The sequence below is a fragment of the Eurypyga helias genome, unplaced genomic scaffold (assembly GCF_000690775.1).
Source record: "Eurypyga helias isolate BGI_N326 unplaced genomic scaffold, ASM69077v1 scaffold17255, whole genome shotgun sequence".
Taxonomy (NCBI): domain Eukaryota; kingdom Metazoa; phylum Chordata; class Aves; order Eurypygiformes; family Eurypygidae; genus Eurypyga; species Eurypyga helias.
Window position 1 is genome coordinate 9,102 of NW_010249728.1, and position 12,256 is coordinate 21,357.

The 12,256-nt window shown below is 50.6% G+C and overlaps 1 protein-coding gene across 1 annotated transcript; it reads right to left on the reverse strand.

The window, feature by feature from the left end:
* Positions 1-2,593: 2,593 nt before the first annotated feature.
* ERLEC1 (endoplasmic reticulum lectin 1) lies at positions 2,594-12,040 on the reverse strand. The gene is given in 13 exon segments (XM_010151479.1): positions 2,594-2,665; positions 3,020-3,095; positions 3,286-3,363; positions 3,947-4,071; positions 4,428-4,487; positions 5,134-5,261; positions 5,623-5,825; positions 7,169-7,392; positions 8,987-9,027; positions 10,156-10,219; positions 10,367-10,444; positions 11,288-11,368; positions 11,942-12,040. Coding segments are annotated over 13 exon segments (1,293 nt in total). The 5' UTR covers positions 12,005-12,040.
* Positions 12,041-12,256: the final 216 nt, after the last annotated feature.

Genomic DNA, 12,256 nt, shown 5'->3' on the forward strand with positions numbered 1-12,256 from the left:
CTCCGGGTTCTGTAGGAGCCCTCAAGAGGCTTTTAATCATCCCCGTTGGGATGTTAAGTGCTTGTTACTGACGTTTGTCCTTTCCCTGCGGATAAATCCTGCGCTCCAGGACTTGTGCTCATTCTTTGAGCTCCACTCGGAGAACTCCCTCGGGTAAGCGGCACCTTCCACTTTCCCAAAGCTACTTCCCTCTGATGTGTTTTTCTTTGGCTAATAGCAGATGGGATCAGTCCCGCTGCTGCCAGTGTGCTGTCTGCCCTTCCCATTATCTGCCCCATTGCTCGTTCCTAAATGAGCACGGAAAACTGAGGGTGAGAAGCAAACCCGCGCGGAATCTGGGGTGTCGACCTAAGCGGCAGCCCGCAGCCCTCCAGTTCTGCTTTGCGCTTTCCGCGTACCAGAAGAGGCTGGTTTTTCCCCAGTTTTGGTGCCGACCGCCTCCCGCGCCCCAGGGCTTGTCTGGGAGAGGGTTCAAGCAGCAAGTCGCGTGTTCCTTTCAGATTCGAACGCGGTAGAACATAGAACGACGCCGGGATCGACCGTTTCTCGCAGCATGAACTCCTGGTCGGCTGTGCCCGTGGGGTTTTTGCGTGCACCCTCCCTGCCCCCCTCGATCCCGCCTCGGTGGTTCCCTCCCAAATCAGCTGTAGGGCTGGGAGAGACGGGAGCGGGCGGTGGAAAAAGGCACGCTCTCTATCTTTGGGGATTTGTGGGCACAGCCACGAGCGTGAGACTTCCTCTGCAAGGGGAAGTGGAGGCTGAGGGACGTGGAGAAGCAGGTACGGATTTCACGGGTTTGGCAACAGCTCTTAAAACGGCACAAGTTGGTACCGACGGCATGCAGAGGCGCCAGGGCTGCTTAGTCAAAGAGGTTGTGCTTCCCCATCACGCCAGCGACTTCCCTCCCAGGCAGGGAAGCGGAATTCTTTACAAAATAACTATTCTCGTCTCTCATTGCCACAAGGGAGGGCTTCATCCTGCTGGGGTTTCTCCTCCCAAAATACCACTGAGCCCGACAGGTGCCAAGGACGTCCAACACCCCCACGCTACCCATCTGCCTTCTGCCGCGGGGCACGCACCTCCCCAGACCCAGGGCCGGAGCGCTCGGCGACCTGAGGGCTGTGTCCACTCTGCCTTTCCAAAGAGCAGCCAAGCAGCTACGTGGCAGCCTTGATCCCAAATAAAACAATGGCAAGGGATTGCACAAATCCACCCCTTCCACCTGCTGCCACGGCCTTAACGGGGGGATTGGTCCAGCCCCTTGCCAGGCTCAGCCTTCGGACGCTAAGCCTAAGCGTGGGCTCGGTGTTTTCGTGCTGTGTGTTGCCTTGGGATGCATCCAGGACCCGAGCGCATGGCAGCCTGCAGCAGGGAGCTGGGATTCGGGCTGCTAAGGGGTAACTGCAGCTGGAGAAGCCGCTGCTCAACGCTCCTGCGAAGCTTTTCTAAAAGCTGTGGGGTTTAAAGGATTAAAACTGAAGTAACTTTTTGGTTATTTGCTTCACAGGAAGCTCAGGGGGGAAAAAAATCTGGGTAGAAAACTCTCTTCCAAGGGAAAAAGAAATACAAGTAGACACTCTTCTCCTTTTTTTCATTCCCTCAGTCACACCGCTAAGCCAACAGGAACAGGGATATGAGCAGGAACGATGACTTGGATTTAAATGCCGATTCATCCTGCCCCTGCTGTTTTGGTTTTCTCCTACTCTGTGGAAACTGGGTTCTCCTATTGCACCAGGCGAGCGGTTTGACTTGGTATTTTGGGTATCCGGCTGGCGGATGCCTGTCCGACAGCAGTTACGCCACCCCTGTGCCTTGCCCAACGGCTTTAGGGAAGAGGAATCGGAGCGGGCCGACACGCAGGGATGCTGCGGGGCGAAACGCTGCCCAGCTCCGCCCCCAGACCTTGCACAAGGGTTTCCTGCACCGGAGCTGAACGGGGGGAGCGTCCGCAGCTGGGAGCTCGGGGTTTCTGGGCACGCTCGGCCCCACGCTGGCACCGCGACTGCAGGATGCACGCGTAACTTGGTCTGTGAGGTGGCAGCGTTCGGCACAATAAGCACGCTAAGGCGAGCCCTACGCTGTCAACGTGAGGAAAAGGCAGGCTGGGAGAAGGAGTAGGGGAGGAGGAAGGACTGCGACATCCGTACCGCTCACAGCAATCCGCCCGTGGGAACACGCGTGTTGGGACAAAGGAATGGCAGTAGCACAAACGCCGGTGGTGCAGCAGCTGCTGAAGGCTCCCGGGCACGAAACGTTGCTTCGCTTCTTCATCCCGCGGCAGCTGAACTCCTCCGCTTGAGCCCCGACCGTGTTTGCTTTGCCCTTCGGAAGCTGGCGATTCCCAGCGCAGCGACGACCGCTTGTGTCAGGCGAGAGGCAGGCCGGGAGTGCCAGACAAGGTTTTAATCATTAAAAGTTTATCGATAACCTCTTATATACAGACAGTTATACACAAAGTGGTGGGCGAGTCCCTCGGCCGACGGAATGCTGCTGGTGAGCCGGCGGGCGGACAGCTCCTCTCTCCTCACCCGGAGGGGACGTGAACGTGGGAACGCCCGCGGGGCCGTTGTCAGGGCTGGCTTGCTGCGCGGGCTTAGCTGGGCACCGAAAGCAGCCCGAATTCATCCGCTGTATCCAGAATTTTACAGATGACGGGAGACTCCACCTTGGGCATAAGAGATGAACCCGTTAAAGGCTGCGAAATCAGCGATTAACTTACAACAGGTCGCAAGAGGGGCGGTACTCCAGCATCGCTTCGTAAAACGCAACCGAGTGCTTTCTGCTTGTGGCCATGACCTCTGAGGCTTATTAACAATGCAACTCCTGTAATTAGTGACCACCCGCCTTTCCCTGAGGAAATGCAACCAAACACAAGGCAGCGCTTGGTCAGCAGCTCCGCCTCAGGGCTAAAGCACGCTGCAGGCCTCCTCTACGGAGGGTCACCGGAAGGGACGTGCCGGGAGCTGGCCCCTACCAAGAGGCACCGGATCGTAGGGAATTCAAGAACGTCTTTACGTACCCCAAGGATGTATTGGCAAGAATGAGGCTCTAACATGTATATGGTCACGGCATGGGGGGAGTCGGATTCTTTACATCTGAAAACGGAAGAGAAACGCTGTGGCGTTTACCGCGTACGAAGCACCAAACTACACCATCTCTTTCCTTAGTGTCCATGGCGTTTTTACTAAGCTGTTGCTCTCGGTGCGTTATGAAGGTGACAGAGGCTGTCCCCTCCGACACAGGCACCAGAGGCACAAAACATCCGTTTACTAGAAGTTAACTTACTTCAATTTCACAGTCACCTGCCTTGGCTTGTCCGTTAGGTCGCAAACATCTCCGTTGCCGTAGAAATGAGACACCATCCTGCCACAAAAGAGCAGAACAGAAAGGTTTGGAAACGTTAAACGCTTCTTAAGCACGCAGCTACCTCCTGTAATACAGTGTCTCACGGTCTCCACACATTTGGATGCCCCATCCCTGGAAGTGTCCAAGGCCAGGCTGGATGAGGCTTGGAGCAACCTGGTCTAGTGCAAGGTGTCCCTGCCCATGGCAGGGGGGTTGGAACTAGATGATCTTTAAGGTCCCTTCCAACCCACAGGGGGGTTGGAACTGGATGATCTTTAAAGTCCCTTCCAACCCAAACCGTTCTGTGATTCTCTGACCCCGTGATTTTGTACACAAAGCCGAGTAGTAACACTCTCTGTTTCAGCTGCTGCAGAAGGAAGTGGCTGTTCACTTGTGCAGGATTTTCTCAGCATCATGCCCAAAGCTGCCTTTTCCTGTGTGGCATATTCACTGGGGCGGGGGGAAATCTACACACCGAAACGCAAACCGAGCAGTCGCACGCTGCGAAAGGGGCACGGGGGTTTACTCTTCTCCAGCTCAAGTACGAGGCCACCTCAGGAAGAGGAAACGGGAGTGGAACCCACGGTGCCGGTGTGCGTACCTGACCGTCTGTGTGCCATCTTCTTGAAGGGAGTAGGTTCTAGCAGCATTCTTCTTGGCCCATTCCATGTGCTCCTCCTTGCTCCAGGTACCCACAACCACGGAAGTCTTGCCACTTTCCTTATCCTAAAAGGGGAAAAGCTGATAATTACACAACATGTTCTTCCATTTGGGACACACTGTGGCTGATCTCATATTAGGGTCAAGTGGATGGTCTCTTCAGAGCAGCCCCCCAGGCTGTGTGAGCCGATAAGGGTGTTTCCATGACCAGAAGAGCATTCCCGCCCCGCCCCGTCCTTTCAGCTCGGATTGTCACTGCCCCCTCCTGACACGGTACATCCCCTGCGCAAACTTCGGCGGCCCTCGGAGGATTTCTCTTCCGAAACCCAAGATCAGCCCAGAGAAGGATGCTGCTTTTTCCCCGATCAGAGCCAGATTCTCCATCCCTTTTCCCCCCACCACCATCGAGTGTTTAAGCCTACCTCATGATACTGGTGAACGTATTTGCCGTAGCAGAATTCGTACTTCCACCAACCGACACCCTGGGGAGAGGCACAACCTCGGCATTAAACCCAAACCAAACCCCCCAGACAACCACACCCGCTTCCACCCAGACCCTGAAGCTCTGGCTGTTTCGGCTGTAGAACTCCCTCCCTCTTACCCAGACAGGTCGAATCAAGGTTTGCACTGAGGGACAATCTCTCACGAGACCAACTGACATAGGCAAGGGAATTCCAGCTATTCCAAGATTTAAGCAAAGAGGATTGAGTTATTTATGTAGACTCTTGGAAGGGCCACACAAGGCTGAATTCCTGACACTCTTTGCATCCCTCCTATTCAGCTTTTAAAGGAGTACTTCCTCGCTCAAAGGCGGGTAAACCTTCAGATGCTGTTTCTGCGCTGGCTGTTCTCTCCATGAGTTTTACCAGACTGGTTTTTTAATTCTCGTTAACGTAATTAGCCCAGTTCCCATGATCTGCTTTCATGTCACTGTTTGCTCTAATAGCCTGAGTTTTAAGAGAAAAGTTAGAGACACCTTTCTGGCAGATAAGCCTTCCCATGTGGCTGCAGGGAAAGGCAGTTATTGGATGTGAAGGAAAACAACTATCAGAGTTCAGGGGAACCCTAAGCACACACGTAAAGCAACGAAGGAATGGCTATTGTAGGATGCACAGCTTCATTTCTCACCCCATGGAAGCAGTAGGAACCGCTAAGAAACTCCTTGATAAGCTGCTCGTCGGTCAGTTTGGAGATGTGGGTCGTTCCCACCGTTAACAGCTGGTGGCTTCCCACAGCGACAGGCTTATGAATGGAAACTTCGCCGAATTCGTTTCTTCCTGAAATCAAAGCACACGCGAGCGCCCGCGCCCGCTGAGACGGCGCGCGCCCCTGGCGAAGCCTCGTAGGCAGCCCGACGTTACGGCGCGCGAGCTGAAGCAGGCTGTGGGAAAGGGCGCGGAAGCGTTTTACAGCACGGCTGTAAAACAGACGGGAAGCCAAAACCGTGACACGTTTGTAACTGCAGGAGAAGGCGGCTACGGAAGTTTTAAATCAGTAGCCCCAAACTGCTTTGTTTTCCTTCCAAACAAATTCAGTGAGACATGGTTTCAGGAAGCCTAAAGACCGCCTGAAAGACCGGCATGGTCTTACAAAGTTGGCTAAGAGAGCTTACTCCACGGGACTGAGACTCGTTTGTGCTACAGCATGGAAAACAAGGACTTTTTTCTATTTAAACTTCAAGAAATCCTACCTCCTTAACCCTTCTAAAGGGCATCTTCAGCATTTCCTGCTGTTTCTCCAGCTGCTCCAGATTGTGGGGTTTCAGCGGGGAGCCTGGCAGGGACTGGCAGAAGATGTCATTCACAGGGGAGGCCCTTAACCTGTCCGAACGAGGCAGCGACACGTCACTTTAAAAGACTTTGTATTTCACTGCTGTAAGCGAACAACGCGGTGAAAATCCTGCCGACAAGGGGAGCACTTGTTCACGTTTCGTCGCTTGTCCCCCTGAAAAGAGCCTGCGGAGCGGCGTTTCCAGCCGCCGTCTCCACCCACCCTAGTAAATAACTAGGCTGACGTAACCGGGAGAACGCGGATCTACTCTGTTCAAGTATTTCCTGGTAGCGGCCAGGAAGCCGTGCGTGCCTTCCCTCTGGAAGGAGAGGGCAGGGTTTTGGTCTTGTCCAACGACAGAACAATTTACCTGCGTGCCTTCTGTTCTTCTCCCGATACGGAGGCTTAAAAGACTCAGAGTAAAGAGGTAGTAGTGCAGTATGCGACAGGTAACACGGTGTTACCAAACCCATCTACACGAGATTCATTTGTAATCGACACTAAGTATTTATCAGCGGCACAACTCACTCCAGCCGGCCCGGTAAAATGCAGGATTTGGGATTTTGTCCTACAGTCTTCGTTGCCTGTTTCAGAACAGCGATTAAATACTTGTTCTGATATCTGGTTAGGAAATTCCAAACTCCTGTCCATCCTCCTGCTTCGTTTGTGAGTCATATTCACTGCGCAAGTCTGTTTACAGCCCCTGAAAGGTCAAAAATCTACTGCTGAGACTAGGGGTATCCCTCAGGTGCATGGTACAATTTAGGAAGTGGAAAAAAAAGAATTCTAAACTTGATTTTTGGAAAGTAACACTGAAATTATGAATTATTCGTTAAAAAAAAAGACTTATACACCTGAAGGGAAGGCAAGAAAGCAGGGCAGAGGTGGGAGCTCCTTAAATTGGGAGTACTGCTAAAGCAAACATCCAGGTTACGGCTGAAGAGCGTATTTTTGTTTCCCGAAAGTAGAGAAGTTGAAGTCTGCGCGCACATCTAACGCACATACACCATCTGCGGTCTTGGGATACCATGAGGGCGATCCCCCGAGACCGTGAACTCAGGAACAAAGAGGAGACAGTGTCCTTAACCTGCCTGCAGCCTTCACGCCCCGTCCGCGTTTCTCCAGAAGGACAGGGCTGGCAACCTACCTGCTGAAACTCGAGTTACGCGTCCCCTCTGCTTCTCATCCGGGACCGATCACTCGAGACTTACAAAACGCAAATATTGCGCAACTCAGGAGGGAAACTTAAGACTTGACCAAACTGCACTTGCCAAAGCACCAGTGTGGCAGCTCTGTACCAGGAACCGCAGCTGGCCACAGGACTTGCACAGACGCATCCACGCAGAGGAACGGATGAGCGCGCAAAGCCAGAACCTTAGTTTGAGGGCCGTACCTGTACTTGGGATGGTCGCACAGGAGCGGCGTCAATATGACCACTTCGTATTCGCAGGTCGTAACTTCCGCCACGGAAAGGATCTCGTGTTTAGCTTCCGGATGACAGATGTACATCACCGTGCTTGATCTGGGCAGGTTCTGTCGCAAGCTGCAAGGTGTGCCATTCCCCATCTCTACGGGATAGTATGGGGTCATCTGCCCTTCTATGTTTTTTGTAGGTGTCTAGGTGAAAGAAAGCAAAAGTGAAGAACCACAGTAAAGCTCCTTCGCCTCTTCTGAAACAACAGTTATTGTTACACAGCGCAGAGCCAGCACTACTGGACTGAAACCAGGCCCCGTGTAGCGAGTGGGTGTTCCTGCAACATCCAAGCACGTTCTGGTTCGCCACCTCCAGCTCCGCGCTGCACAAGGGCGCCAAGCCACGCGAGCGCCGACTGCTTTCTCCGCACGGGCTGCCCGAGCCTAAACGCACCCCTGCGAAGTCATCCCGATACCCGCACAGCACCTCCCGGCGTGTCCGGCTGGGTTATCCACAATATCCCACGCCACCTCTTCCTCTAGCTAACAAAATTAACGATACACACTGCCTGGATCCCACTTTTCTGCATCCCTGAAGTAAGCAGTGGTGCCTTCCGTGGTCAGGATGCCGAGACCCTTCCACATCTCACCTACTTTGCTTTTCAAACCCCGTCGCAGGCTACTGACCCTCCCCTGAAAACTGTTTCACCGCGAAGGAAGCAACGAGGCATTCATGGGGTTAAAGAATGAAGCTTAATTGCTCAGGCGCTCCTTGGCTTCCGGTCACTTATCCACTCTATCCTTTGACATTCAGTCAAAAGGTGGGAAGTATTTGCTGGTTGTGTAAAAAGGAGCTGACAAAAAGGGTACCAGTGCTTTTCCTTCCTCTCTTCCTGAATGAAACAACTGATTTTTCCTTAAAAATTGATGAATTGTGCCTGCACATTTCACTGAAGGTAACTGTTCAAGAAATCTAGACGGAAATAGCTGCTGTTTGCACCCGACTGAAAGGCTCCCCGGTAGGGCTTCAGATAAACCTCCAGTTTTTGGTTCCTTTAAGCACCAGCCAGGGGTTTTCTGTCCCTTTCACGACTAGAGATTCCAGCCAAATACAATATGAATACTGTAAAAAAAAAAAAAAAATAAAAAGAGTAGAGGACTTGACTTCCTCTGAAATCAAAAGAAAAGTAAGCTACATTACAAAGAACTTTAGTTTCAAAGAGGTGTGACTGCCCCTGCCACGAGAACGGGCCACACTCCAACTTGGGTCTGCTCCCTCACCTCCAAAATGCCTACCAGGGACGCGTATTTTCTGAGAACGGGGTTTGGGGACCTAAACAAATGGAAAAGGGAAGCACAGACTTTTACAGGTCACCACATCAGCTAAGAAAGCTTTCGGGGGTTTGGGGCTGTAGGATTTTGTTAAGCCTGTCTCCCTACCCAAAAGTATCAGTGAGGGATCGGGGATCGCTGGCGTAGCTGGAAAACCAGGGGTCACTAGACCATCAGGTGACCTTGGGGCTAGGCGTCTTGTCTTCCCAGAAGAAGGGTACGTACTTCACGCCACTTCAGATCAGCGCAACTTCAGCGTAAATAGGTAGAAGGGGAAGAAATCCGAGTAGCCAGGCTAAGCAAGCTTTCCGAGCTGGGACCGAAATGGAAAGCGAGGAGGGTGCAGCTCCGGAACAGCTTCCTTTTGCGATGCTGGTTTTGGTACGGAACTAATTACATCATCTCATCACATATAAACTGCCTCTACTACTGACGGCAAAAGTTGAAGTAGGTGGTTTTCACTTACCTCTTTGGCACTCTCTTTTGGATTCTCCTTCTCTTCTTGATCTAGGGAATAATTAAGAACAAGTAAGTGTAACGCCTGCAAACTTGAAATAAAATGACATTATATTCAGAGCAGTGTGTACGTTTTGTCTATCTGCTGTACACGGTGTAGCCACTGCCAAGAGCCCACGTTCTGCAGGTGCAGAAGAGGAAAGAAAGGCAATAAACAGTGACCTGGGCTCCAGAGCAAACGCAACAGGAGTTCTGTGGGCTTAACACATCATTACAGGGCACGGAGTGCACACTCTCGCAGGCCAGAGCTCTCCTTAGCCTTCCAAACTCCTTCCGGAGGCGGTGCGTACCCCATCAGGAACTAAGCTGCTCGGCTCTGCGGTTGCCCATTCAGCTGCTCCAAGCTGACCGCGTCACCCTTGTGGAATCAGCTCTTAATGCTTGGAGAAACCAACGGTTACTGTTTTCTCAGAGAACCAGCGTGAATTGCTGTATGGGAAGCGTGGCAAGAATAGAGTCTGCCCCCTCTGCAGCGAGGACGGAGGCTCGACAGCCCAAAAGACTCGGATCTGATGACTTTAAGTACCATCACGCCTAATTTCGGCATCCACCCCCCCAAAAGAATCCGTAAGTCCAATGAAACCCTTTGTTTTCCATCCAGCAGCATCTAGGGAGAATTGGGCAGCTCCGCACCGGCTGAACGCCAGCGCAACCGAGCGCTGTAACTCACTAATAAAGAAACGCGGATTTTTGGAGTTCTTTGGACTCATCTACTGCCAAAGTGCTCACCCAGGGAAGCAGATTTTGGCAGGTACCACCACAGACTTTCCAGCTCAGAGTCTGAGGACGCTTCTCCCCACGCAGAGGGGCAACAGGCTACGTTATCAATGTCTGGCCTGGCACGCATTGGTTCCGGTTGTCATACTGGGCCTTTTCTCCCCTGACACTAATTAATTACAGCAGATTAGTTACTCAATTAGCGCTGCAAAATTGACGGGATGGATGCAATGTAAGGTGCGGAAAAGGAATGAACTGAAAACAGCCCATCTTGTTACAAGAACAGCAATCTGCAACACTGCGTTGCACTGGGAATCCGTTTTCTACAGCGTATTTCTCAGGCAGTATTAATTAAAACCCGAAGATTTAAATGAGCATCAGCAAAATCAACCTCAGACAAACCTGGTTCTGAGAATGGGTTCTTTATCATCATATTCCCCAGGTAGTATTCCTGGATGTTAATTTTCTACAATCAAGAGAAGTTAAAACAAGTTTCAGTTAACGTTTTCCATACTTTTTTCAAGCGTACAGGAATTCAGGTCTCCCAGAGGAGTTAAGTCTGTACATGCCAGTGGAAAAGGGGGCTGAAAATACTAAATTCTAAGAAGCCTACCTGTCCCGTTTCCTTCTCCTCGTGATACTGGCGGATGTGTTTTCCGTGGCAAACCTCATAAGTCCAGTAAGATTCAATCTTAAAAAATTATATATAAGGAATAATTAAAAAGCTATTTCTGATTAGATACGTTGCCCCAGAATTTTGGCCTTTGCAGCAAGGAAGTGCAACCTCGAAAACAACAGCACCAGGAACGGTCTCAGCATTCCCCAAGCATGTCGATGACATCCCAAACAAACACAACAGGCAAAGTTTCCTTAAATTCCACACAGGCACAACCAAGGATGAAAAAAATAAGATGTAAAGACTAAATGTGCCCCCCTCGCCCCCATCGCTGGGGCTGAGCTGCAGTGGCTCAGCACAGACTGGTTTTGGCAACCGCCGTGGAGACGGGCTGTTTAGCAGTTGTGCTTGACCCACACGTCCCCCTCGAGGACCTGCGTGGGACGTTGCGTAGGTGTAATACTCAGCCACTGTTCCTCTCCCCGGTTCCCAGTACCAACTCGTTTGGCATTAGGCTTGTTCTTGTAAAGATGAGAGTGTTTGACATGGGATGACAGCTGAGAAACCGGAAAACTCTCAGAATACCCAGAAGCCTGTTTCGGTTTTCTAACACCCTCTGAGAAATGCTTTTCATTCGACTGTCACACATTGTGGCATGATGCCCAGAAGTCAGTATTTGAAACCCACATTTTTTAATTGCTCCTGTAGCAAGCCAGTTTATTCGAATCCTGAGATGTTCCATTATATAGAATTTTATCAGCAATATTAAGATATATAGTCATAAATTTGTAGAGAACTTATTCTGGATTGAATTAGAACCTGAGACGTATTTATCCAGTTTACTACACTGAACCTTGACACAGAAAGGATTGTGGACTTCTGATTAGCATTGAAATTATCAACATGGAAGTAACATACTCTATATGAACAGCTACTTTGCTTAAAAAGAGGTTCCAGCAATTCTCCTGGAGTAGGACCTTTATAGTCCTTTTCTTCTTCCTAGAAGAGAAGTACAATTCATTGTGTTAAAATAAAAACTAGTTTGGTTGGTTAATGTTCATTTGCAATAGTTTAAAAACAAAATCCTATTGAAAATTAAGATACAAAACATCATTGACTCCTGCCCTGAAGGAATTGTGTGGTGAGGCACTGGGACAGGTTGCCCAGAGATGTTGTGGATGCCCCATCCCTGGAAGTGTCCAAGGCCAGGCTGGATGAGGCTTGGAGCAACCTGGTCTAGTGGAAGGTGTCCCTGCCCATGGCAGGGGGTGGGACTGGGTGGGCTTTAAGGTCCTTTCCAATCCAAACCATTCTGGGATTCTATAAATGAAACATTACAGCAACTGTTTGCTGCCAAGTAAGATTGTTCAGACTGGCCCCACTTCGTACAGAGCTAGTATGTAATACAAAGTGAAGGCGTGGCCTATGAACTGTGCAATTGTGAAGCATTCTACAGAGGATTTTCCTTAGAGAGGAAAAAAAAAAATCTTTATTTTACAGAAAAAAAAGAAAAGTGACTGAAAAGCCACTGTAAAGGCTTGTCTACAGTTTGTCATCACAGAAAGGACTTACCTCCTGGCCACTTGCTACCAGCGGAAGCATGCATTTGTATTTTTCTTTATCCACAGTGGTCATTATAATGTAGTTATCCTCTTTGTACAGGACACCAGTTGTAGGCTAAAAAGAAAGCAGCCAACCTACGCGTTAGGGGGGCTTTTTCAATACTACTCATCAGAAATATTCCTTTATTCCTAAGATGTACAGTTAATTCCTAGGGCAGGTGGTCCAGAGCATTCCCTGGGTCTCAATTACCCCACACGACTGGGCTTTGGCATTTAACCTCGCTAGGATTTGCTTGCCTCGATCCCTCTACCTCCCGCCACATCC